This window comes from Numida meleagris, chromosome 2 (genome assembly GCF_002078875.1).
Source record: "Numida meleagris isolate 19003 breed g44 Domestic line chromosome 2, NumMel1.0, whole genome shotgun sequence".
NCBI classification, from domain to species: domain Eukaryota; kingdom Metazoa; phylum Chordata; class Aves; order Galliformes; family Numididae; genus Numida; species Numida meleagris.
The window spans coordinates 119,566,947-119,594,724 of NC_034410.1; the positions used below are offsets into that span (position 1 = coordinate 119,566,947).

Here is a 27,778-nt window from a genome sequence, read left to right on the forward strand (position 1 = left end):
TCGCGCTCCCCCTCCCCTGCGGCGGCCGTCCCGGTGCATTGTGGGAGCCGCCCGTTGTTCATTTGCCATTCGACCCGATCCGGGGCCTGTCGGGACGGAAGCGGCGCCGAGCCCGGCCGGATCCATTGTGGGCAGCCCGCGGCGGCGATCCAGGCCGGAGCCGGGGGGGGGGCCCGGACGCGCGTTCTCTCGGCCGCCGCCCCCCCGCCCTTCTCCTCGGGCGGCCGGCGCCTCCTTCCCGCGGGCGCAGCCCTCGGCCGGGCGGGGAGCGGCGAGGGGCGCGAGGCGGCGGGGGGCGCGCGCGCCCGCCATGTTCGCGGAGATGAACCGGCGGACGCTGGCGTTCCGCGGAGGCGGCTTGGCGGCGGCGGCGGCGGCCGCGGCGGCGGCGTCGGCGGGAGGCGGAGGGGCCGAGGCCTGGGAGCGGCGGGACCCCGAGGCTTTGAACGGGCGCGGGGCGGACGAGGAAGCGGAGCTGGAGGGGCTGGAGGCCGAGGAGCTGGAGGCGGCCGGCGACGAGAAGGAGCTGCTGCTGCTGCCGCCGCCGCCGGACGCCGCGTCGCCCCCCGCCGAGAGAAACCGGCGGACGCTGGCCTTCCGCGGCGGCGGAGCGCTGCCGGGCGCCAACAATGGCTGCGAGGCGGCGGCCTGGCCGCGGAAGCGCTACGACGGGCGGGGGGCGGACGAGGAGATGGAGCTGGAGGGCGCGGAGGGCCTGGAGCCGGAGGGCCTGCTGGAGGGCAAGGAGCTGGCGCAGGACGGCGGCTCGCTCAGCGACAGCAGCGACGACGAGGAGGACGGCGAAGGGGGCAGCCTCGGCGACGGCAGCGGCGCGGAGGGCGGCAGCTGCAGCAGCAGCAGGCGGTCCGGGGGCGACGGCGGGGACGAGGCGGAGGGCAGCAGCGTGGGCGCGGGGGAGGGGGAGAGCGTCAGGCACTTCCCGCTGGCCAGGCCCAAGTCGCTGCTGCAGAAGCTGCACGTCTCCTTCCAGGGCTCCTGGCTGAAGGAGTTCCCATGGCTCTACTACTGCCAGGAGACCGGCCTCATGTCCTGCGCCTGGTGCACCGCCGCGGCCGCCGCCGCCGCCCCGCCCGAGCTGATCCTGGCGGGCGGCCCCGTGCCCGGCGGCCACGACGAGCTCTGCAAGGGCACCCGCAACTACAAGCGGGCGCTGCTGCTGCGGCACCACCTCTCCGCCGAGCATCGCCTCAACGAGCCGGGCAGCGCCGAGCAGGTAGGCGGCGGGCCGCCCGCCCTCCCCTTTCACGCAGTTTTTCGTGGTGTTTTCTTTTTGTTTGTGTTCGTTTGTCTTTCTCCCTTCCCTTTGCACACGTGCGTGAGCTCCCTCGCACGGCTCCGTGCGCGGTCCGCGGTGCGAGGGACCCGCATCCCCGGCTCCCTTTATCTCGCGGAGGAAAAGCGGCGGTGCGGGCGGCAGTTGCGTATGCACGGCGGTGTTCTTGCACTGATTTACAAACGCGAGTTACAACTTCCTCCTGCGGTACTGGCGGAGGGAGGGCAGTGTCCGGCCTGTGAAACCGACGCTCACCGCCGTGAAATCGGCGTTGTTCTGCCGTCCTGTCGCCCCGGTCTCTGTGCGCCGCTCGGATTGCTGCAGGCCGGGCTTCACATTTTCAATCTTTCCCGAACGGGTTGCTTCAGATCGAGTTACTTAGCCAGAAATGTGTAATTGCTCGGTGTTTGTTTGAGATAAACATGTGGTTTCCTGAAAGCCGCGTTAATACGCCAGCATGTCCTCTAACGCTTTCAGATTCGCAAAACTCTTTGTTCCCTGCTGAACTTAAAATTACTGTAGTTCTTGGCTGCTCTCGTGAATAAGTCGGGGTGAACTCGGAGCTTTTCATCTGCAAACGTTTGTTAAGAACGGTCTCGCTGAATCACCGGCCTTCCTTCCAAAGGATGCCTGTCCTGCTGAAGCCCGCTCTGATGGGCTGACTGGCCTGCAGCATGCTGCGCTGCGGGTTAGGTTCATCCTGGGGCTGTTGGTGGTAGTCAGTCCCCCATCACTGTGGTCTCCCAACTTAGAACTGAGCTCTCATTGAGGCCTCTACCGTGGCTGTGCAAATGTACCCAGAGTCTGGCTCATAGCTCGGTGCTTGCATTGAGCTTGCTGCTTGAGCACCTTAAGGAGCTCAGGGTACCTTGGACAAGAGCTGCTGTTCTAATCTCTGGGTGGGGTATTAGGATGGCAGATACGTTAGGTGAGTGTGATTTTCTTAGAGCTAGTTGTAAAGGAAAGCATGTTTGTGAAACTCCTGCAGGATTGCAAAGAAAACCTTATGATTTGTGAAGTAATACCAGTTATCCAAAACACTCTTTTGGATTTATAAAGGTAACAATCACCTTTAAGATGAATAATGCTTCCTGTTGGGTGAGTGTGTTCTCTGGGTTTGTGAGGCTGCTGTTGTGCACACTTCATGGCAGTAGGTCACTATCAATTTCCTGCAATCAGAGGTTTGCTATTTACTCTGCCGTATTTTGGCCTGACTTGCCTTAAATACCTTCAGTTTCTATTTTGAATCTCTCATTTGCAATTTATTTTCTCTTTATTTTGAAAACGTTCTTTTTGTTTAATGTTAGCGTGGTATGTTCCCCGCCATCCTGTTGTGGATGATTACCCCGCAGAGGTATGTCCTGCCACTGTGCAGCCTCTGTCCCACCAGATATTGTTACTTTGTGTCACATGTGAAAGTTTCTTTTACTGCTCTTAGCTATGTGTAAATGAAACATACTCCCAGTAGCTTTTTCTTACTAAACTTAATGCTCTTTCTTTCTGTCCTCTTCTCCATACTCTGTCATAAGACTAATTGATGCTGGGGAGAAGGGAATAGCCTAAAAGTTAGTGTGAGTATTACTTATATTTGAGCATTAACCTTTCACTGTCATGGGGATCCTTATAAGATGAGCCTCTGCCTTTATATCACTAATAATATACGGGGGGGGGGGGGGGGGAAATGGTGACTGTAATATGAAGCCATATTGGTGGCTCTTGCACTATATTAATGATAAGGTTTGGACCAAGTAAGCTTCTGTAAGGTAGCTCTAGGAGTGGTGGTTTTGAGTAGAAACAGAGAGGGATGCATCCTTGTGCAATTGCACTTGAGTAAAAAACTTCTTATAAGGAGAGGAGTTCAGTTTTTCAAGAGTCAGTGTTGGTTTTCTGTTGTGCACTTACTCTACTGTAAATATGGTTAAGAATCAGTGTTTTCTTTGCACTTATTGTGTCATTATTATACCCTTTCGCATTTGTAATAGCACTCCTACTTCTCTCGATCCATATGTTTAACCTAATGCCGAAACAATAGCCCTGTTTTTATCTTAATGCCTTGATACCAGATACTTGGAACAAAAGTAGGTAATTTGTACCCTGACCGTATTTCCAACATACATAATGAGGCAGCAAAGCCTTTTAAATTTAATGAAATTTGGGAGAGGTCTTTCACTCTTTGTCTTAGAGACAATGCATATGTATTCCTGACTTGACAAGCTTCAACTGCAGGGCATGTTTAGCAGCTGCTAATAAACATATGGCGTAGTGCCACCGTTCAAGTGCGAAAAGGAAATTGTCGGTGTTAGGACAGTAAAGCAGGGGAAATTTCTATAGGTCTGTTGGATATTACACTCGTGAAGAAGTGATGATTTCAGTTTATTTTTGGGATAACGTTTAATTCAGAATGCCAAAACACAAGTGGTTACAGCTGCTGCAGTTCAAGGGTATGGAGCTGTCGGTTGGTGCTACTTTCCAAGGCAAAAGTCTCGATTCTGTTCGGTTTTACTTTTTAAACTAGTCTGTCTCCGTGTTAAAGTTTAAGGAAATATATAATCCAGTCTGAAACTGCCTTCAGTTTTCTATTAAATAGTTTTCTTATTAAATAGATTTGTTGCTGAAATATTTCTCCTTTAATTAAAAAGAATTGAGACTTACTCGGAAGTCACTGCCAAAGATTGTAGTTCTGTGATGAATTTAGATCCATGAGTTGCAGATTTATCATCTGTTCGTGGTTCCTCTCCTCAAAGCTGCTTCTTAAAACATTTTTTTATGTGGACATAATTTGAAGCTGAGCTTTGGCACGAGTGCCAGAAAAGCTTTCTCCAGCCTAGCAGGCGTGTTGGTTTAAAGCAGAAGCTCTCCAAAAGGAGGAAGGCCTTTGATGTGTTACTTTTTCCATTTGAACTGTAATTGTTTGCTTTGCGTGTGCAGCGATGAATAGAAGTCGTACTTCAAATGTAAAGTTGCATTGTAGTGTTCTAAGTTAACTTCTTGAATTACTCTGAGCAGAGCAGAATGGTTGAGGAGGCAGTCAGGCCTTCAGAGTAAGGACCATCACTTACCGTGTATTTATGCGGTGCTCTTCCCAGACCCGGAGCTACGAGGTTGGTGTTAGGCACTTAATGTAGCAATACCGAAGTGCTGAGTTTCCTGAGGGATGCTGAGGCTTGTGAAACAGCAGCGGAGCATCCTGCATGCAGCTGATGGGGCTGTTTTCTCAGAGGATTTCCCTCTGCAGCCTCACGTGCTTAAGAAATGTATTTTTCAGGAGGAGAATTGATCTGGGGGCATAGAAAGTTGTTGTAGAGCAAGGTGTGGCAATAGGGAAGGGATTGCAAAAAATGTGGCTTTACTGCTTTAAATATGCATACAGCTGGGGTGGAATGCGTGGTCAGAGTGTTTTCCTTCACCTCCCTCCTGCTCTCGCTCCCAGGAGGAGAGCGTGCTGGTGGCACGGCACGAAAGGAAGCAAGTTTCTAGCAGTGCATTCTTATCATCTCTCTGCTACAGTTAGCTTTTAGACGGCTTTAATTATGGAGTTGCACGTATGGAGAAGTCATTTGGTCTTTGGGTGTATTCGGAGACCAGTTAACTGAAACTGAGCTCACTATTAGTTTTTCTGAGCAGTTCATGTTCTGTTAGGCCACTTCTGAATCTCACCTACAGAGCGAAGCTTTTCAGGCTGATTCTGGAAATTCCACAAACAAGAAGGAAAGTCTTCAGTTCTGTTCTGGGTTTCTTATCAGTTGTCAAGGATAAAGCTATTTGGTGGTGAGGTAACTTAAGCTAGGCGAATATTTTTGTTTCTAGTCTGAAAATATAATTGGCATCAAAGGAAATAGTAGTTTGTGGTTCTCATCAGAAAAACAGTTCCCTTACAATGATTGCTATGAGCACAACATGGGTAACAGAAATTTGAAAATAAATTTTCTTTGATTTTTTTTCCTGTAATTATTTTCTTAACTTTACCTCCCAGTGAATTGTATTATACTTTCTCTGTGGAGAGAGGAGATGTTTAAAAGTCTCCAAGGGATGTTACATTTTTTTTCATTTTTCCCGTAGTAAATGCTAACTCTGTTACACTTGGTTTACACAGACTTGTTAACTGTTCAGATGTCAGGGGTTTCATTTAGCTCACGGTGCAGCATTAGAGTTGGTGGTTTCCAACAGCAGTTAACCACTTGTGCTTGGCACTACAGTTAGGTGGGAAAAAATAATCTGTCTGCTCTTTGTTAACTGCTAATACCTATCCCTTTCTCCCAGTGCATACCACAGTACTTCGAATGGCTGTTGCGTTACGTCCCTTATGTTCTCTTGGCATTTTGTTGTTTTCATAATGAAGACCTCAGCCTTGCTTGTGTAGCAGATAACTCTGCAAGTCCTTTTCATCGTGCTGCCTTGTTTTCCGTAAGAAAAGATGCATTGTACATCTCACTTACTTTTCAGCTGAATTGGTTGCATACACATCTTTACTTAAAACATACTCTGATGTTTCTCTGTAATCAAACGTCATAAAAAGAAAAGGCCTGCTGCAGAGTATTTTTTTTTTTTTAGCATTGCCTATCTCAGGAAATGAAGTCCCATCAGGTATTGTGGCTTGTGCCTGACACTGGGTAAGATACAAGTCACTAATGTTTGTTTGTGAATAGAGTGACAATGCTTAAATACCATAATTTTTGTTTTTATTCTGACCCAAAGTCAGTGTTGTTGGAGTTTTGAAACTGTACTATGGAGTAAGAGAAAGTTTCTCCAGCTCTGAAATGCTCAGAACTCAGAGGCAGACTGATTTGTCGCATCTAGGACGTGCTTCCTGTTTCAGTGCTCTGAGCAGAGGGAGTGCTCGTCTTTGTCAGAGAGCATGCAGAAAGATGTAAGCTGAGGCTGGACAAAGATCTGTGCCTCATTTTCACATAAAAGCCCAATTGCTTTTATTGCTACTTCGTTCTTTTTTTTTTTTCCACTGATTTTTTTTTTTTTTTTTTTTCCAAAAAGGGTAGAGGTTTAGAACTAACTTGAACATGGCAGCAAACTGAATGTTCTCTGCAGGCGATGCTGAAATGAAAAGTTTCTCTTTTGGTCGTGTTGGACATTACTTGTTGCTTAGAGATATAAAACATCTCTTCTGAAGGATGTAGTTTGACCTCAGTTGTCATTCTAGTGATCCACACTAGGATTATAACTTGAAGCAAGTGCTGATTTAAGGCAGTAATTCCTGCATGGTGGAAAGCAGCTTCTTTATATAGCCAATTCTGCCATAATCTCAAATTAAAGGTAGTACTCATCTTCAGGATACATTCTAGCCCCAGTTTACGTCATGAGCTCATGCAAACCCACTAACTGAATCTGAACTGTAATGTTGAGGTAGTGCAGTTTTTAATGCCCCGTAACCCCCAAGTTTGTGAGTCATTTTTGAAAATCAGAGGGAAAAATATTGCAAAATGCAGTCTATTCTTATCCAAAATCATAATGGAACCAGCCAGTTCCAAACTGTTCTTACTTGCTAGGAAGAAAGAGTCTCAGAGATCTAGTGAGAAAACAGCCCTGTCATCGTCAGTGCTCTTGATGGCAGCACCTATCAATTAATATAAATATGATCTCTTTCTTTTGTTGTTTTCTGCTTCTCTTGTAGCAGATCTGAATCATCAACTGTCTAAACAACAGTTACAAACTACTGTAAAATCTACTTCAAACCTCTTCTTACTCAACAGCTTCTGCCTGAACTAATTTTTCAGGAATTCATTTCTTGGTGCTGGATTATCTGATTGTCCTGTTGGGAAATGTCTGAAGCTATGTTTAAGAAAGATCACTTCTTGAAAAGATCATGGAGAGGCATATAAGTACGTGTTGTCTGTATGATAACCAATGGTGTTGCTGGGAAGTTTCAGTGTAGTTTGATTCAAGGAAGTTTTGGCTAGGTAATGTAGTAGAAGCCTCACTTTTATTTGGTCACCTGCACCAGTCGGTTCACTTGTATTACAGGTATTGAATCTTAAGCCTGCACAATCAGATTTTTTTTTTTAAATTCTTAATTTGTAGAACTGTAGAAATGTACCTGCTATTATAACTACTCTAGTAATATAGTTTCTTTAGAACATGTGGAACAATTAGATACAGGTTGGGAGATAAAGAAATCATCTTTATATATTCTTCTCTTAGCGTGAGCAAATGCTGAGTCTGTTATCAAGGCTCTCTGATTTCTTTAAGTGGAGTTTTCTGAGGAAGAATAAACTGGATATGTGAGAACTACCTAGATAAATCTTAGGAAAGAGACTTTGTTAACCCATATACGTTAAGGATGCAAAGTCAAGTACTTCGTGCTCAGCTAAATCGTACTTTACTTTTGGCCCAAATTTCACTTCCTTTGTCCTTACAGCAATTTTCTTCTGGTTTTGTTCCAAATAGAGGAGAAGAGTGAAGTCTGAGATCATGATTCTTAGCTGATGGAAATGTTTTTTTGAATACACATTCCAGCCCGCCTTTATAACCAAGATTCTAATTAAGAAAAATTTGAATAACATTATCTTAAGTTTAGTTTCGTATCCTTTTAGTAGTGTTGTAGGACTAAAGGGAGCATTTGTGAAGAGCTAATTATGTTTTTCTTTCTAATTCCAGGAGTCGGAGTTACCATCAGAACTGAATAATGAAGGATACTGTGATTTTAACAGCAGGCCAAATGAGAACTCTTACTGCTATCAGCTCCTGCAAGAACTAAATGAACAGAGAAAGAAAGGCATTCTTTGTGATGTCAATATTGTGGTGAGTGGGAGGGTCTTCAGAGCTCACAAGAACATCCTGGTTGCAGGCAGCCGCTTCTTTAAGACTCTGTATTGCTTTACAAACAAAGAAAGCCGTAACCAAACCACTGTTACCTATTTAGATGTTGTTGCTGTTCAAGGTTTTTCTGTCATTTTGGACTTCTTGTATTCTGGTAACCTCGTGCTTACGAGCCAAAATGCCATTGAAGTGATGTCAGTGGCTAGCTACCTTCAGATGACGGAGGTTGTCCAGTCTTGCCGCAATTTCATTAAAGATGCCTTAAACATAAGTATAAAATCGGAAGCTCCAGAGACCGTTGTAGTGGATTATAACAGGAGGTCTGTTAGTAGGGATGGTATGTCTCCAAGGGATCAGAAAGTTGCCAGCTTCTGGGCAACACGAAACCTTACCAACTTGGCAAGCAGCATAAAAACTGAGAACGATGGTTACTCAATTGATGAGGCCCAAATTGAAAGCTACCAAATGAATGACTGCGGCTGGGTCCAGGACAGCTCACCTGAAATGGCTGAAAATGAGTCTCAAGGTGAGGGAAAAGTTTTTGTGTGGAATGACATGGGCTCACAGGGACAATCAGTTCAAGAACCTGGAAAAGCAAGAAGGAAAAACCAAACTGCAAAAAGATTTATTTATAATATACCACCTAATACTGAAGAGAACTCAGAAGATTGCTCAGTGTTGCAACCATCAGTCCCATATCCAGAAGAAGATTTGTCATTCATTAAAGAAGAAGCAGGTAAATATTGCTTAATATCAATCACATAATTTGAAAACTAAATTACCAAATAAAGTACGTGGCAACATAACTTTTCTACAGGTATGCTGGATAGGGTATCTTAGTAAAATCAGCATGTATTTAAAATATTATTCAGCAACCTGATTCTCCCTCTTGGGCTGCAGCAGTGCATCTTCAGCTAGAGAAAAGAACTGTCTAACCTATGCCATGTGGTATACATAACATGTTCTTTGTAACTGATGCTTGGCTTGCAGGTCCTTATCAGCTAGTAGAAGCTAAAATCCTCATATCTGCATTTTAATCTCTAGCTAAAATTAAGCACAAAATTAAGAAGTGTTAGCTGATAGCTGACGCTGCTTGCTGATTGCACGGAGGTGGCCTTATTGATTTCCTTCCTTTCACTAGCAAAGATTTTTGTCGTCATCTCCTTGAGCCTCAACAAGAAGCAGAAATCAACATTCCACTACTGTTAATTCTGTGGATATCTGGAAGCTGCAAGATGGATTAATACTGCCTATTAACTCTTAAAGCAGATAAATTTGTGAAGCAGATGGGAGAGAGATACCACGATGACATGTAGTAGAGAGAATATCTTTTAGTTGAGCTGTTCCTTAAACAAATCTTGGCATCTGACTTGATTCATGGGCTTTTTTTTTTTCCCCTCAAGGATCATTGGTTAATTGAAGTGCTAGAATAAGATTAAAAGTTTTCTAGCTAAATACTGTCCCACGGAATTCTAAGCAGACTGTTCCTGGTGTATTTGGAATTTGGGGTAATGTAGTTTTTAATTACTATTATGTTGCACGAGCAGCTGAAACGTATTTGAAATACTGCTGTTTGCCTGTATCGGTTCAAGGTGGATTAGCAATCTTGAAAGTATGACTCCTGAATATTTTTAATATCAGAGTTGACTATTAAATAGGGTGTGCACGTGAGACGTAGCTAGAATGAAGTTCTTTAGACATGTGTTTCTGAAGCATTTTAAAATGCATGTCTCTTTCAAATATCTCAAGGGCCTATGAATGACCTTTGCTTCTCAGATTCAAATGGTAGAATTAAGAGAAGGGGAAAAAAAAACAACCCATGCATAAATTAACTAACTGTCATGGACCGTTGACACTAACAAAAAAAAACCACAAACAAACACAACCAACCAAACAAAAAACACCAGCACTCAGACCCGTGGGTACAGAGTATTTCTGGATATTTTTGTATTCCAGTGATGGAAAAAAGGAGATTTGAGAGCAACTTGAGTTTTCAGGAATGCCTAGGAAACCTGTCTTTATTTTGGTGGAAAGAGAGGTGACCTTAGTTTGTTCTTGTACCCCCAGTCTCCTTGAAAAACTAGACTGGAAGAAAACCTTTCAGTAGTGCTGTGACCAAGCCAATTGTACTGGGGCCCTGAAATGCCTTTACCCGCAGTGTTAGAAGTCTATCTCTGTTGCTGGCAGCTGCTGAGGTGTGAGGAGGTAACACGTGAGTAGCAGTCCAGCAGTGGGCACGTGGTATCTCTGTGCTGCGTTGTACTGCTGTGCATTTGTTGTGGTGCTCACGTATATGTGATACATAACATGTGACAATAGAGTATTGCTGACTGAAGCTACGAGCACCTATATTTGGTGAGAGCAGGAGCAGGCAACACAGGAGATGGATGTGCTATTAGCAAGTAGCATGACACAGCAGGAGCACATGTGAGAAATCAGCTGTGCTGAGGAACTGACACTCACTCCATAAATGCTTGAGTGGGGTTACTTATCTCTGAACTCAGTGGGTAGGTCCGTGCTAGCTTTTCAGTTTAGCTCGAGAGTACTCTTGTAAAGTGAATTTCCTGATCTTCTCTTAGTGTACTTTGATTAATGTTGTGAAGCATTCTTGGACTGCAGAGAGTTTCTTCTGTGTGAAAGGAAAATGGAAGCTGCATTTCAGAAATGTGCTTGTTACATGCCAACCACTAACAGGCCTTGGGTCCACAGCACCGAAGTTAGATCTAGCCTTAAGTAAAACAGCTCTGCATGTGTATGGTTGGGGTGCTGGGTCTTCAGCTCCCACATTAACGAAACTACTTGTGCTGGGCGACACTACTTGCTAACGTGAATTAGCTGAAATGGCTTGAAAAAGGGCAGCAGGAAGTCTGGAGCAGGAATGGGGGATCTGAGTTGCTAGAAATTGCATAAATATCAAGTTCCTGATGCAATTTAGTGTGTGGTTTTTATTTCTGATTTATTTGGGGTAGACAGTTAAGCTTTTTACTGTTGGAAATGTTACAGAGAATAAGTATCCAGTTAACAAATGGTGTGCTCAGCAACAGAAATAAATGCTGGTTTGCATTCTGCAGGATTGGAACAGGCACACTGGAGCTTTCTTGTAGAAGTAACGGATGGTGGGGCAGTTCAGAAATGATTCAACGAGTACTAAACTTTGTGGGGTTTTTTTAGACAGAAATACTAAGGTTTCCAGTCATTCATTGTACTGCAGAATTAAATTGTAAAGTATTTTCCATACTACATCTGATGAAAAGAACTGTATTAAACGTGTTGAATTTATGCTGTGGTGCCAGTCCAAAATCATGGAAAGCTTTATGATTGTAGAGAATGAATTTATTTTGTAATTAAACTAAAAAAAATGTGGAGTATTGTCAACTAATGATCTCCTTGGTACATTCAGAGTGCAGCATGAGAGGTCCTAAGTAAATAATTACATTTTTCTGTCAGTACTAGAACTACTTTGGAAGCCACATTTAACATCTTTGTACTGAACTCTTACAAAATTCTTCTGTGAGAGATGCTGGAGGTAGAGCATGGTATTGCTTACTTTCAGTCTTACTAATGCTTCAGTAGCTGGTGTTTTCTTCTCTGCTGCTTGCCAGATAGGTTAAGGTAGATTCCCTAGATGATATGTGCATTTGTTCTATAAAACACTCTGTAATTCTTCCCTCCAGACCCAAGAAAAGGTGCGAGAGAGAGGAAGAAAGAGTGGAGAATTGGAAGAATGACAAGAATGGGTTGTAGAGTAACTTGTAGATTACATGATAACTTTTCAGTTGCGGATTAAGTTTTTTGTGGAGATGGAAAAACTACCAAAATGAATAGGCAGTTAAAAGTCCATGAGAAAATGTTTTCTGGAACAGATATGAGACAGTGCTGTTAGAAGAAAAAGAATGAAGAGTACATTCTTATGGTGCAAACTAAGTAATATACGTGCTGTCCCTTTGGTTGCTGAAAGAGAAAGAAGGAGCTTCTACTGTTACACTTTGTGATGTGCTGATGGGGATAACTAACACCAGTGGTGGTTATTAGATGTCTGATTACATGCAAAGTGAGTTGCTGTGTCTTTGATGATGATTTTAGGTTGTTTGGCTTTTCTGTGAGGGGGGAAGAATACCATAGGCATGGTGGAAGGGGAAGCAATTTAAGAATTACTGCTCTCATTATGAAAACTTAAGACAGAAAGCAGTGCATAGAGAGGAAGAAAAACAAAAAACAGCCCAAAGCCACTGAATTAAATTCTGTACTAAATGGAGTTTCTGATTGGGTTCTACTAGGTAAGTATTAGGTAAATCATAATAAAAGTTTTCTGAACAATGCTGTTGCCTCTTATTCCAGTAAAGCAAATGTGAATGTGAATTTTCCTGGAGATAGCTGTAAGAGCATGTCAGTTCTCCTTCCTCTCACTCTGCATTGCCAGTGGGTTTATCTTTAGCACCTTTCCCGTAAGAAATAGCACTTTGGGCTTCAAAAAGCTTCGTAAAGCTGAGATGAAATTGTTTGAAATTGAGTATGACATTTTGCTTCATTTATCTACTTTTACTGACGCTTTCAAACATTCCTCAGGTTTAACTATGTGAATTAAAATACCTGAGTTTCTTCTCACTGAATGTACAATCTATCTTGCTATTTTTCCTTCCGGTTGATAATCTGTTAAAAATGCCTTTGCTGTTTCCAACAAGGGTGCATCCTGCAATTAACCATTCACCATGGTGGACATAACAGTGCAATCAGTCGGTATCTTTTAGTCAGTGTCCAGTTCATGAAAGCTTAGTGGTTCTAAGTAATGATATTTTCAGTGTCTATAGGTAGATTTTTTTTAAACTCATACCACTTCTGAATTGTTTTTTCATTTAAGTTTGTGTTTTGGAATATGTGTTCTGTTTGTAGACTTCATAACAAAACTGTGAATTATTCCTTATGCTTTCCAGAGCTGAGCGTGTTGATTGTTAGGGACATTTTAATGGAGTATTCAGTTAGTTTTGTGAAGCTAACATCAGACCATTTGTTTGCATGATTTTCAGGCTAGATAATGCTGCGTTATGTATTAGTTTGGAGGGCATCTGAGAAAAGGATAACAAAAGGAGGACAGGATGAAAACAACCTTTTGTGGAAAAAGAGTTTTCTGGATAATTTTGTAGGAGTTCCTAAAGAAGGATTTGAATTCAGTTGGCTGTAAAAGCAACTACTTCACATAGTGTTACAAGTAGTGTCTAAAGCTGCTTATAAAAAATGTGGTGCTAGTCACAGTTTTTGTTATGTGTTGCTCCCTCAAGATGCAACTTGATAAAAAATTTTACAGTAGAGTTAATAACTTTGTACTTGAAGGAATCAAGACTGATGAGCTTGCCTGGACTGTCTGGCTTATAAAGAAAACAAATGCAGCATTAGGAAAGTAAGCTTTTTTTTTCCCCAGTCTTCTTTCCTGGTACTGTACCCTGACTGAAAGATGTAAATTGCTTAATGAATGTTTAACCTCTCTATTTGCTCCATTTCCTATGTAATAAGGAAATGAAGGCCCCATGGATTTTGAAAGACATCCAGAGAGAGTCTGACAACCAGGAGTCCAGCCAACCCAGTAAATTTACCTCACTTAGGGATGATCCTGAATATAAGTAGATTATCACATTCTGATGGAATGCACAACTGACCATATGACTTTAAGGAATGCAATTGAAACACAGGCAATACTTTGAGTTATAAGAAATTATTAATCTGAAGTGCTGATTTCATCTTTCCACTTCCTCGGCTATTTAAGAAATGGTAAGGATAGTGGCAGCAACTCCATAAAGAAAAGCAGAAGCTGCATATCTTCAAGATTCCTTTGGGGTATGCAGCTCTGGCTGCAGAAGTTAGCCGTGCTGTTCTTTCAGCTGTATTCCCTCTTGTGCCTCAGAAATGTCGCTCAGTAAGTCAAATCTGATTAATTTTATAACACGTTGAGCAGTGAAAGTGATTTTGATCCAGAAGTTTCAGATCCTCCTGGATTGCTGCTGACTTTAATGCAGTGCATTTTTCAGACTATCGTGAAAATCAGAATAAAGTTTCCTTTAAAAAAAAAACTATTTTCTTCCTGATAATGATTATCCTAGAAAATAGGTAGAAAGTAGTCTTTTTTTTATTTTTGCCACAGCCCCCAATTTCCTACCTGTTTTTCTTCACATGTATATCTGCTCCCAGATTATATGTATGAAGCTAAAAGACTGGTAAAGGTGTTCCAATAATGAGTTTGTCTTCATTGACACAACAGTAATATGTTCCTTGTTTAACTTCCAGGTTTTCTGCGTTGGCAGACCTGTTCAATTCAATTCAAGTACTGTAACTCCCTATGAGGGCTTTTACACTAGGGTGACTTTGTCACATGAGAGTACATAGAGGTATAAAATTATCAACTGCCGTTCAGTTTCTTGGGGTTGACAGGCCTTAGGGTTTGATTGGTTGTTCTTTTGTTTTTGTTTATTTGAGGGAAAGGGTTGGTCAGCCTTGGTGTTTGTAGGTATAGTATAATGGGCTATAAGTTTCAAGTGGCATTTAGTTTGACTAGGGCATGTTTCCTTTCAGCTGTATTTTCTGGTTCTCTCTCCTGTTGAGTTCTCTTTGCTGTGAGACTGTTCATCCTCAGTGCATTGTGTGAATTCTGAAATTGTATTGTACAGCTCTCAGAGTAATTTCATGGGGTGGAAGAGAGAGAGATACGCAGCATTTCTTTATTGTGCCAGTTTCTGGCAGGTATCAGTAAATATATACAACCAGAAATGCATTTGTATCATAGAAACTTTGAGTAGAATACCATTGTATAGCAAGTTTATATTATTTATTTGTTTGGGAAGATTGTCATCTGTACCTGTTCATTTCGTACAAATCTGCATTTTTACAGATCTACATCTTAGTCTTGTACCTTGCTTTTCTTCAGAGCTTCGGTGTTCCTGGTCAGGCTTTGGCAAAGTCTGTCTGGAATGGATGATCCTGAGATACTCATTTTGGTCAATGATGCTGCTACTTCTAAGACTGTCTACTACTAGAGAAGCTAACATAAACTGAAGGATTCTTGAATGTTTTCTTAAAACTGTTTAGCATAAAAAGTTGTTATGACCAAAGCAATAGTATCTGTGCTTGTGTCTTTATGTAAGAATAAATACAAATGGAGATGTGTATGATTTCTTGGTATGTTTGTTCTGATTTAATTTAATTCTTCTTTTAAGAGCCTAAGCACAACATGTAGCTGATTAAATGGTAGCAATAGCAACTGTCAACACCAGTGCAGAAAGAACAGCCTTACTGTGTGGAGAACCCTTGTATTAGGGCTGAAATGGGCATAAAGTTGATAAGTTTCCTTTTTTACTGTAGGCCTTCTTACAACTCTGTGCACTGGGTGGCTGTGTAGTAACTGAGGAAAAGAACCAAGGGCCCTTGGGGGAGCAAGTTGAATGTGAGTCAGCCGTGCATCCTAGCAGCAGCGATGGCTAACCTTATACTGGCAGAATTAGCAAGAACATCGCCAGTGGGCTGAGGGAAGGGATAATTTCCCTGTATTCAGGGCTTGCAAGACCATGTTTGGAAATACTGTGCCCAGTTTAGGGCAGCCCCGGATGAGAAAGATATCATTAAGCTGGAGGGAGTCCAGTGAATGGGTGCTTAAGGAAATGAGGGGGCTGGAGAAATGTTGAGGAGGGGCCGGGATACAGAATTTATTTAGCACGGGAAGCTGGAGGGGGATATACCTGCAGTCTGTCACCATCTGAAGTGGATTTTGTAGAATACGAATCCAGATACTTGCCCTTCCACTGCGCACCTCTGAAAAACATCTGTTGCAGCAAGAGAAATTCTACCTGTACACAAACTGTGGACCATGAAAGCAGTTTTGTTGGAGCGGATTGCTTAGAGGGTTTATGGAATCTCCATCCTCGTAGACATTTAACACTTGCCAAGGTTCAAAGTGAGATATAATCCCGCTTTGAAGTTAGCCTTGCTTTGAGCTGAGTTGAACTAGGTGACCTTCAGTGATTCCTTCTGATCTAAGTTCTTCCTTGAGTCTGTTCCTTAAGATCAGTAGCTCCTCCACAAATAAATGATGTGGATCAGGACAGTCCTTACTAGCTCACATTTCACTGTTGTGGCCTTTATGGAGAGATCAGCAAGCTAGCTTTAAAAGCAATGACAGTGAATGGCACCCATTTTGTCAGGAGGGCTTTTGGAGGGAATATACAACAAATAGATTATTTGGCAGCAACTGATTATCTGGCAGAGTTATTTAGTGGTTCTGCTTCCATAGTTAAAGCAGTAAACCTATTTTCATGAATGGAAAAAAGCAAGAATTACGAGCAATTGGGAGAGGTATTTGGAGTATTAGTGGATTGGATTGGCAAAATATCTTAAGGTTGTCTGAAGTTTCTGTTGCAAGAGGCAGTTCAGAAGTAATGTGCTTTGACCTCTTTTCAGAAGCAAGGTTAAAGAAGTGAGTAATACTCTGGGAATGAACAGTACAATGTATTTTCTTCTCTTCACCTTGTCAGTATGTAGCTCTTGGCAGTGCTGTTTTTTTTTTTCTGTCACATGTTGCTTAACATAAGCAACAAATCCAGCTCTCTAATAGCAAGCCAGATTGTATCAGTAGATTACCAGTGCTCTCCTTACAATCCTTGAAAGCTCTGGCCTAATCGCTTATCTGATCTACTTTCTGTCTTTTTTGAATTGGTCTGAATAAGCAGTCAGTGTCAGAAAAGCTGCAGGGAAAAGTCATGTTCCTTCTCCTCCTCTTTTGGCACTGCTTTTAGTGGTTGTAGGTATAAAGAAAACAGAAGTTATTTATTACAGACAGCTATATCTTCTGTGAAGTTTTGTGTCCTTCCATGCACTCTACCTCTGTATCCGTTTCCGTAATGACCTGTTCAAAGACTTCTATCATTGATCTTCTCATTGATCTTCTTAATCTTCTCCCACCCAATGTCTCCTTTCCTTCCCAGAAGTTCAGCAGATTTTTGGATGCAGAAAAAGCAAAACTGTCGAACTAAGGATGTTTCTGCTCACATGTTTTCTTTCTGATGATACTCCTCCTGCCTTTAATAGTGCAATTCAGTGTCTGCAGCTTCTTTATCCCTTTTGTCTGAGGTGGAGCACATTTTAGAATGTAAAAGGCTTTCATAAGTTTTTCTGTCGTGTAAAAACCTACGCAACCACTTAATTGTATTTGGAACTCTCTTAATCTCTTCTCAGACTGACATCTTGAGAGTTTTAATGCTGATAGTTAATCAGTTTGTGTTGCTTTATTCTTATTATTTTGGTTTGTGGTTTGTTGTTTTGGTTTTGTTTCTTTTTTAAACATAGCATTGCTAATAGAAACCTCTTCTCCATGCATAGTCCAAGTATGGCTGGATGTTGGAGGCTATCTGACTTCTGAATTATTAGCTTACACCTGTTTTAGAAATGAACAATGCTGTTGAAAGGTATCCTTAGATTAAGAGAAGCTTGTGGACAGATGAACTGGTTTGAAGGTACTGAAGATTATTGCTTCTAATTACTTGCCTTTTTTTGTTTTCCTCCCTGCTGTCTGTGTTCTCCTGTGTCCCCCTCCCTCTCTGTGTGATCTGCCAGCAGAACTGTTTTATGTTGTTGCTCTGAGTCTCCTGTCAAAATCAGTTGGGTTGTGTTACCTTGACAAGAACAAGTTAGTGACTACAGCTGCAGCTTTCCAGGCAGGTTTGAGAGGTGCTGTAGCCTGGGTGGGGGTACTGGGAGAGGTTGATCTGAGCCACTGGGGCCTGTAGCATCTTATACCTAGCTTAGCAACAGTACAAAGCTTATCCTGACTGTAGTCTGTGTGTCCACCCTGTGGAAGCTACTAGAGGCTAGGCATTGCACTTCCCATTCACACTCTATATGTCTTTCCTGTGTGGACGAGCCATTAGACGTTCAAAGTGCCATTCTATTGTTTTGAACACGTTAGGTATATGTTCTATCTAGAAAGTAGGCTTTTCAAGTCAACAAATTATTTTGAGAAGGAATAAGTATTAGGTTTAATTAGGATCTACTTAGTTGTTTATTCTGCAGAGACTGAAATGTCTGCAGCCTCTTATCTCTTGTGGTATCTATACCAGTGTTCTTTCACGTTGCAGCAGGTCTTCTCTTCACGTTGGAGGCAGACAGATTTAGTAGTTTTTTATCTGCACTAGACTATAGCTCTTAAGTCTCTTTGGCTCTCTGCCGAGTCTTAGACTAAGATCTAGACCTACTCGGGGATTTGAGCTCTTAAGTTTGTTCAAACTTCAATATCAGCTGTGAGCATAAATGATCCTCATGACATTCAGTGTGTGTTCTCTTAGTTCCAGAAGAACTCTCTAAGCAGCAGTGTTATAAATGTGCTTGGCTTGGTTGATCTTTACTTACTGGCAGTCTTTGGTGTATGCTTATTTTGAAGGGAGTAAGGTAGTATTGCCAGTACACAGCATATGTGTTACACCTGTGAGCAGTCCAGTCCTTGGTCTGTTGATTTTACAGATACTCTTCCTATAAGGGGGAGGAAAGTGATTACAATACTTCAACTGTATGTCTTCTGTTGTTCAACAAGAGACAGGGCATTCCTATTGGGGCAGAGGGAGATGACTTGTAAATAAAAGGTCTAATGTTTCAAACTACAAAAGTTTTGTTTTACTCGTAGCTCCTGAAGTCTGCTTTAATTTGGAGGCTTTTGGTCCTGAGGTCATATTTGCTGTTGCCTAGAGATGTACAACACCACTTCCTCACTTCTTGCACATTACTGAAGGAAGGTTTACTGCTCACCTCAAAGGAATGTTTAGTTGGCATGTCTGCAGGGTATCTGTTCTATTGCTTGAGCTGTTGAGCTGGCATTGCAGGAATATATAGCTTCAAATTAGCGTAAGTTGTTGCCTCTTTTGGACATAAGAACTACTAGAGTCTGTAGTTTAAAAGACTTTTAATAAAATGTTGTTCTCTGTATGTTTCTTTCAAGTGGAGAGGGATTGAGTCTTCCCTCCCCCTAGCTCTCCTTATTTATTTCTATACCAAAATAATTAGGTGGGTTAATGAAAATACTGATGTTTCTCTTACTTTGTCCAATCAAGCTCAGCTTGTTAAAAGCTCAGATAGATAGAATAGCTTTATGCTGACTCTGTAGTTTGGCAGTCGCTTTGCTTATCATTTGCCATTGTGTGAAAGATCTGGTAAAATTCTAGATTTCCTATTTGTTAATTTATTTCCTTTTGAACTGTTATCTTCTCATTTTGCAGCTGCAGTTGCTGCTGCCAACTGTAATACTGCTTGAGCCTTAAATATGACTAATGTCTGTGCCTAATGGTAGAAGATATATCATCTGTACTTTTTTTCTAGTAAAACTGGAAGCTAGGAGAGTTTCAGTATGCTGCTTTTACCACTAGCTGTATGAAACTGTAGTTTACCCTCTGAGAGATTTTCCTTTCCTGGAAAAATCCTTGGAACGAGCAGTATAGGGACAAGTGAAAAAGTCTGTGGACTGTTAAAACCTCCTGTCTCATGCTTGAGAGTAAAAAATAGATATACTTGCTGCAAAGTGCCTCTCAAGGTTTTTGACAGCAGTGACGTTTGGGAATCCAGTGTGGTGAGGATCTCAGCGGCATCCAGACAAATAAAAGGAAATCTGCCAGTTTCCATTGCAGTTTGTTTATTTAACAACTATGTGCCTGTGAGGAAAGTAATGGATTTATGAGTTCATGTTTTCCAGCAAACTCCTGTCTTAGGCATTGGGGGCAAGATAGATTTGCTCTCTTGCCAGAAGAGTCTTTGACCTACAAACACAATTGTCAAATGCCTACTGCAAGTTTTGGCGAACTATTTATAGTTGTCTGTTATATGTAATCTGTATTCACTCATGCAGATATTACTTATTGCGAAAGTGTAGAATTAAAATAAGTAAAAACCAAGTAAATATATTCTTCTTTTTAAGGTATTATTTGCTTCTGACTAACTCTGTTCTTTTAAAGGGGAAAAAGCTACGAAAACCATACAAAATTCAAGAGCTTGTCTAAAGGCCAAATGTAAATACACAAACTAGTATTTCAAGCTGGTTTATTCCTAATAATTATGATCTCTTGGATTGATGTGGTTATAGAGTAATGGAGATGATTATTCAAAGAGGGATTTAAGCATAGCTGTAGGATACTTTATATAAATAAAGGTATGTAAAACACATTATATACCCCCGAGATAGTGTAAAGCAATAAAGAAAATCACACTTCTGGTAGAAAATGTGTACATTTGTACCAACCAGTAGTCTGCTTGTGGTAGACCAGATGAAGTCACTGAACATAGCAGCTCCAACGAGAAACCGCTGGAAAACTTCTTAGCACTGTCATGATGGTAGTGAGTGAATAAATATCTTTACCATAAACGTTCCTGTGGTATAAAAGAGGCTTTGAATGTTTCTCAAGATGGGGATGAAAAACGATGCCGTGGAGAGTAATTCAGAGACCTAATTTCATTTAAGTCAGGAATGCAGCTTTCTTCATCTCAATATCAAAGACTATGGAAAGAGTTTAAAACACTAAGACTTTTTTGTCACAGTTCAAGAAGGGCAAATAGTTTGAGATACAAACTGACTGATTTTAAGCAGGAAAGCTGAAGTAGTGCTGTGTCTGTAACAGGGACTTCAAGTGACTTCAAGTATGGACTGCTGCCGGGGACATCAAGTGACTTCAAGTATGGACTACTGCCGGGTACTTCAAGTGACTTCAAGTATGGACTGCTGCCGGGTACTTCAAGTGACTTCAAGTATGGATTGCTGCCAGAGTCTTGGCCAAAAGATGCTTGGGAAAATGGCAAGTATATCTGATGCAGAGTGGGTTACTTTCTTTGCTTCTGTTCTTTAACTTGTGTGCCGCTGCTGGTAATATTTGATTAAGTTCCACAGAGATTTATTAGATTACATGTTTACATAGTCTTCTCCTGTTCCGTTTACCTTTTTGGCTAATGTCAATAAGGCTACTTCTCTGGAGAAACTAAGATAATTCAAATATATGGAAGAGTGAAAACAAAATATGATTTAGCAGCTCTTGTGTCGTGCCTGAATATGTAGATACTTGAAGTCTTCAGTGGTCTGATAGTTTGTTGTTGATTTGTTTTGTTGGGTTTTTTTAACCTTCCTTAGTAAGCTAACTGCAGATAAATAGACTTTGAATGCTTATCAACTTTTTATCCATTCATAAATTTAAAAGTACGTCTCAGTATACTTTCCTATATATAAATAACAATGTAGTCACAGTAAATGCTTTGAACTCAATGCAGCTGTAACTAAAGCCCTCTTCAGTTAGATTGGTGCTGTATAACCTACTCTTTCACAGCTTCTGTGCTTTAACCTATTCAGGCAAGCAATTATCTGTAATTATTTTGTCTGAATACATTTGGAATGTATCTGAAAAACACCACATCTAAGCCTGTTATTGCTAGATTCTTAAAATGCATTGTAGTAAAAAGAGAACCTTAAGGACTTAAAAGACCAGGTAATAGTAATGCCTGCCTCTTTAACACTTTGAGCTATTACTTGTGTATGTGGTTTATGGTTTACTTCAAGTAATTTCGGTTTTACAAGGGAAGAAATTTGAGGCATCAGAGAGTGAAATTCACTAGTGAGCAACAGAGTAAAACTGAGGTCTTTTGAGATCTACCTGCTGTTAAGTTCCCATCTTACAGCTCTGATGTCCATCTGTCCGTACTCCAGTTGATGTATATAAGACTGTAATTAAAAACCCTGCAACTCAGAAACAGATTTTTCCATGTAACCCATTACATGACACAGTGACACGCAACTTGCATGAATACTCCAACATAGCAAGGCAAATTTTTGAATACTGGCAGAATTTAACTTGGACATCATGATGAATTTTGAAGCTTTTTAACTGTGAAGCTGGCTTCTTACGTAGAGGCATACACATAACAGACTAGTTTTGCTTTCTTCCTGCCAGCGTGAACTTCAGAAACTCTCATACGTAGCCATGAGGCCTTAGAGCTTTTTGGATGCTCCTTTTCTATATGGTTACAATCATGCTCATAAATTCTTGTGTCACAGTAAGTTCAGTTGATATCCTTTTGTCAAAATGTTGACTCCTGTGCGGCCTTCTTCCCGACCGTAACAGAATCCTGTGCTCTTCTGTTTCACGTAGCAAAAAGCAGGTGTAGTAAACCTTGGTTTTGTAGATAACCTGTCAGAAAGCTGTGTTGTCCCTAGCCAAGCAATATAATTAGCTCTCTTCCTTCATAAGAAAGAACTGGGATATTGCTACTTCCAGAAGTCTTTTCTATTCTCGTTATTTCTTCTACAATTTGACTAAACTAGATTTGGAGGGCAGAATAGCTAAGGTCTGAACTAATAACTCCTCTTTTTTAGCTATTTCAGAATTACGTTACTTTGTACTATCCTCCTTTTGTCAGTGTCAGTATTCATTTTTATTTGGTTGTACCTTTTTTAAATTTTGATAGTGATTCAGATCTTCAAGTAGGTGGTTCTACGTAGTTCTAAAATACTGGGAGAAGATTGTAATTGTCTAAATGTCACAGAATCCAGAACAGTGTTTTTGATTACAGTTGACCTCTAGAATATGGAATACTGCTAACTTGTCACTTACTCACTCTGACTCATGAAATAATAATAATTTTCGAATAATTGATCTGTACTCCTGTACTTAATGTTCCTTGTTTACAAGTATTTTTGTAGCAAGATCACACATGCCAGACCCACCAGTATTTGTGGTTTTCTGCAGGCAGGCATTGTCCTGATGTGGCTGATGAAAACTCATGTGGGTTCTTTATTGTTTTGGCATCTGCTTATTTTTGTGTAGCAGGCAGACTGAAAAAATCTTTTGTTTCATCGTCTTTTTCTACTGATGGCTTGTTTTCTTGTAGGCGATTCCTCTGCTTTAATCATGAACAAGCTGAAGTGTCCGCACTGTAATTATGTAGCCAAATACAGAAGAACACTAAAGAGACACTTGCTCATTCACACAGGCGTGAGGTCTTTCAGTTGTGACATCTGTGGGAAGCTGTTTACTCGAAGAGAGCATGTCAAGAGACATTCCTTGGTAGGTAGCATCAATGTGTGTGTGTGCAATGCCTGTATACAAGTGGAGTCTTCACTTACATTTGTCATAGAGTAAATTGGTCAATATTAATCTGAATTGGATGAAGATATACACCTGCTTAATAACTGCCGCTCATTATTTCTGGGAAAATGCAATCTCAAAAAATGCTAGTAGAAATTACCTTGAAATTTTCTTATTGTTGTTGAGAAGATGATGATATTTCTCCAAGCTGTCATCTTAAAAGTAAAAAGTAAAATATAAAAACAATCCTCATTTTACAACATGTTTTAAACGTACTTCCTTGTGGAGGTGTTCCTCTAGGTTTCTGTAGCCTCCTTGCATTTGGCTTCTTGTTCCTGAATGAGTAGAAGATGCTGCTTGCCTCTGGGTTTTCATGTGAACGTGGTAAAGAGCTGCAAGTTTTCCCAGCTTTCCTTTCTAACTTGTTATCATAAAATATGCTTTGTGTAAGCCAGTAATATTTTTTCTAAAGTCATTTAAGAATCCTTTTTTAAAATGATGACTTGAGTTATGTAAGAATGCAATTCTAGAAGATATTGAAGAACATAGTAACTTCCAGATTTCCTTGAACTATTCTACAGGTAGGCAAGTTATGTTAATAGTTACTAAGTAATCCTTGGAACCAGTGTTGCTTACATTCCACTCGAATTCTCTCACCTTAAATAAATGTCTTTCCGCCGTGAAACTGCTCCCTCTCATCTTGCTCCCCCGTTGTTACTTGGTGAAGACTTAAGTGCGTGAAGGGAAGACATCAGTGGCTATGATGCTACCAAGTCTGAAGAATGTTATCCTGTAGCATGTATAGGTGTTGGAGGTGATGACGGAGTGGAGCAGTTTTGTGACTTGGTGGAGGAAGTAAGGTTGTTATCACCTTGGTGGTGACGCCATGGGGGTGTCTTGCTCCAGGAGGTAGCAGCAGTAGGCTGTAGTTCTTGTGACGGGAGCAGTAGAGTGGCACTTCAGGTTTCCTCCCAGGAAAGGAGGTGAAGTCAGGCAAGGTGAAAATCATTGTAGGGTCAGTTCAGTCCCGTGTTTAACCTGCAGTGCACAATGGATTCAGAACACCAATTCTTCCCCCACTCAGGGAACATTTCAAGCGTTTTGCTTTGTGTGAGACAGTATGGTGAGAAGTCATGGGATATTTAAGCACATAGTTGTAACTTGTGTGAGCAGCAGATCTAAATAAAAAAGTTTTCAGTTTTTCCCTGATGATAACTTGTTAATTGTTGCCTAATTCAGTTACTTATAAGAGTCACATAGTCTCAACTTCATTCCTCCCTGTTCTTAAAGTGCACACCTGCAACTACTTTGTAACACTTGCTTAATTGGCTACATATTAAGATCTGTTTTCCTCAAGTTAGTCGACAGCAGTTCAACTTTTCATGCAGGCTCACCCTAAGGAAAAGATACTGAACTTGGTTTTGCTTGACTGGCTTGTGGGAGTGGGGAGGTGGAAAAGGGATCTTGCTCTTTCATTTCCCACAGAATTTGAACTCTTGTTCATTTGTAGTGTTTCTGGAGCTTAATATTGTAAAGGCAATTTTCTAAATGGGCTGCATGTCTATTACAGTACTGTGTGCAGCATAACCTTGTGTTGTTATTGGTGCCATTCAGTGTCTTTGTCTGAACACTGAGTAGCCAGTGACTGTTTATTGAACAGGCAGCTGTTGAGATACCTGCCGAACAGAAAGGAGGCAGATGGGTGTGAGAATAGCTCAACTGGAAATGGATCTCTAGTAGTACTCTCTCTGAACAGTACTGAGATAATACAAAGGGAATTTTTGTATTAGTAATTATTAATAATAGTATTCTGGCACAATGTGGAGACACAGTCTGATGTGCATATTTTCAGCTGTTAATTTTTCTTCTCCATAGGTGCATAAAAAGGATAAAAAGTATAAATGCATGGTGTGTAAGAAGATCTTCATGCTAGCAGCCAGTGTTGGAATAAGACATGGATCTCGACGCTATGGAGTTTGTGTAGACTGTGCAGATAAATCTCAGCCTGGAGGGCAAGAGGGAGCAGACCAGGTGCAGGACACAGATTTCCCTAGGGATGAAGAATATGAAGAAAATGAAGTGGGAGAAGGTGATGAAGAGCTTGGTGATGACGTAGAAGAACAGAATGACCAGTCTCGATGGGATGAATCTGGCGAAGTTTGTATGCCTTTAGATGACTGACGAGAGCATATGACTTCAGGGTGCTGCAGATGGACACTATATGGATTGACTATTTGAATTTTGGACTGAAGGCTTGTGAAATATGGTACAGGCTGGATGGTAGTTAAGTTGCTGTGAAAAATGTAGGGTCAAAGCCTTATAGCAAAAAAAAAAAAAAGGATTATTAATTTTTTTATGATATTTGCACAGGACTGTACAGCATACAACCATTTGGTTGAATTATACAGAGTCCTCACATCTACAGTCAGTTATCAAAAGAAAAATGTATTTTTTATTATTTATAGGATATAGCTACTTGGGTCCTATTCAGATATAATAACTGTACTTATGTTACACATTCATGTATCTGTTAACATGAATGAAGAAGATTGCAACTTGGTATGGAAGTACAAAGACAGCTTCCCCAAATCCACTTGTACTTCTGGTGAACCAGTAATGCTAATTTGGGCTAGCGGGCTTGCTTCCACAAGCATGTCTTTGCCATACAAACATTACCTCTCCCATAAGCTGATAGGTGAAAGCCAATTACTTAAATATGCATCATGGATAATGCCAACACCTTATTGAAATTTGGTTTTAAAACTTTTGGCTCTAAGCTGGCGGGTGGTACAGGTGATAAGCACTGGAGAAGTTAATAATGGCATTAATTTAGTCTATTTCTTCACAATTTTGAATTTTCAAGAAAGTTGCTATTGACTTAACAGTTCCAGAGTAATGCTGCAGAAGAAATGACCGGTTATTAAAGTAATAGACTGATCAGAACGTGGGCAGCTCTTCTGCCACTCAGTCAAAAGAGATAGTCATGCTAAAAAGTGTCTGTAATAAAGCTTCTTTCCCCCTCTAAGGCTCCCCCCCCTCACATTTTTGACTTCCCTGCTGTATACCTCAGTCCTACAAAATAAAAGTCCAAGGAATGGAGAAAGTGTCATATTAAACAACTTTTTGATAATATAATTTCTTGTCCGCTTTTTGGCTAGTTGATGTGATATGGATTGGACGCTAGGCTGTTGTGCCCACTGTTCGTCATTCAAAAAGAACACAAACTATTTTTTATTCTTTTGTATTTAAAGGGATCTTGCTAGCATTTAATATGAACCAGTTACATTTAACGTGTTGACTTAATTTGCTGGATTTTCTTTTTTTAAAAAAAAGAAAACAAAACAAAGTCCAAAGCAAAATAACGCTCTTTGAGTTGTCTACTTTTCAGGATGACATGCTCCCTATACTCTTTATTTCAAATTTTCTATGAGGCGTTTAAACTTGAATTTTTGTAGCGATGTGGATTTTTTTTTCTTAAGCTTGTAATATTGTACCAATGATTTTCAGGCCTCTTTCATAGGGAGGGGAGGGCATTACATCTTTCTCTTAAACTCTTCTGTGTTGTCTAGCCGAAGACAAATGAATTCAGGCAATCGTCAGAACAATACATCTGATGTGCTGTTATGTCACAGCGAGTAAATATGCAGAGCATTTATCATAACACATAGCTAGGCCAGTGTGACAGTACTGTATAAAAACCAATTGAGGGTCACCATATTCTTCAGCTTTGTTTAATTTTCAAACGAGTATATTTTTTCCTATTTTATATCAGGTAACTAAATTATGCTAGTTGTGTGGATAACCTTGAACTATGCTTTGATGGACAGAATCTTAATGGTGCTCCATCTGATCCAAGTTGGTATGTATTTAAAGAGACGAGCTTTACCGTTGTCCTTTACATCAGTGGAACAGTAACATGATGTTAAGATGTTGTTTTTGCTGATTGAAGCTGAGATAAGTTTGAACTACAGTTATATGGGAATTAAAATACTTTTTTTTAATCATCAATTTGTTTCATTGGTAGTTTCCACATTATTGTAAACCTGGCAGATGATTAGTTTTCTCGGGGCGGGGTGGGTGGGGTGCCTTTTCTTTTCGTTTTCTTTTTCTTTTTTACACTGAAGAGTACATCTTATTCTCACTGTTCTATACTGAAACAAGTAATGTGTAATTCTGGTGGGGTCCAAAGTAGAAATTAGTTGGGCAAAGATGATACGAATGAAAAAGTATTTTAAACGTTAAAGTAATGTTCTGCTTTGTGAATATGTAAGTATAGCATAAAGATTTTTCCATCCCATTTATCCCCTTTAAAACCATAGTTTACAATTGGTAGATCTGTCTATATATATAAATATATATATATATATATCTGAAATTCACCTAAATCTGCTTTATTAGAATACTGCTCACTTAATGCTTAGAAACTGGACCTGGCTCTACATTCTTAATGTATCTTCCTTTTTCTGTTGATTTTTTTGTTTGTTTATTTTTTCCTTGAGGTATGATCTTATTCTCTTGGAACTGAATCTTCTTTTACTACTTAAATCATTTATGTATATCTGGTAAATTATGACCAAATTTGTTGTTAGACTGCATACAGTAAATTGAAATATACACTTGGTACACTACA

The 27,778-nt window shown here is 40.8% G+C and overlaps 1 protein-coding gene across 1 annotated transcript; it reads left to right on the forward strand.

The window, feature by feature from the left end:
- ZBTB10 (zinc finger and BTB domain containing 10) lies at window positions 296–27,778 on the forward strand. The gene is made up of 5 exons (XM_021386890.1): window positions 296–1,234; window positions 7,904–8,801; window positions 20,698–20,871; window positions 22,952–23,127; window positions 25,024–27,778. The coding sequence occupies exons 1-5, from the start codon at window positions 311–313 to the stop codon at window positions 25,327–25,329; spliced, it is 2,478 nt and encodes an 825-aa protein (XP_021242565.1). The 5' UTR covers window positions 296–310; the 3' UTR covers window positions 25,330–27,778.

Excerpts from the sequence above, each read along its gene's own strand:
- ZBTB10 (XM_021386890.1), top strand. The coding sequence starts at position 311 with ATGTTCGCGGAGATGAACCGGCGGACGCTGGCGTTCCGCGGAGGCGGC. Across the intron at positions 8,802-20,697 it reads ATTCATTAAAGAAGAAGCAG|GGACTTCAAGTGACTTCAAG; the intron begins GTAAATATTGCT and ends TGTCTGTAACAG. Across the intron at positions 23,128-25,023 it reads ATGTCAAGAGACATTCCTTG|GTGCATAAAAAGGATAAAAA; the intron begins GTAGGTAGCATC and ends TCTTCTCCATAG.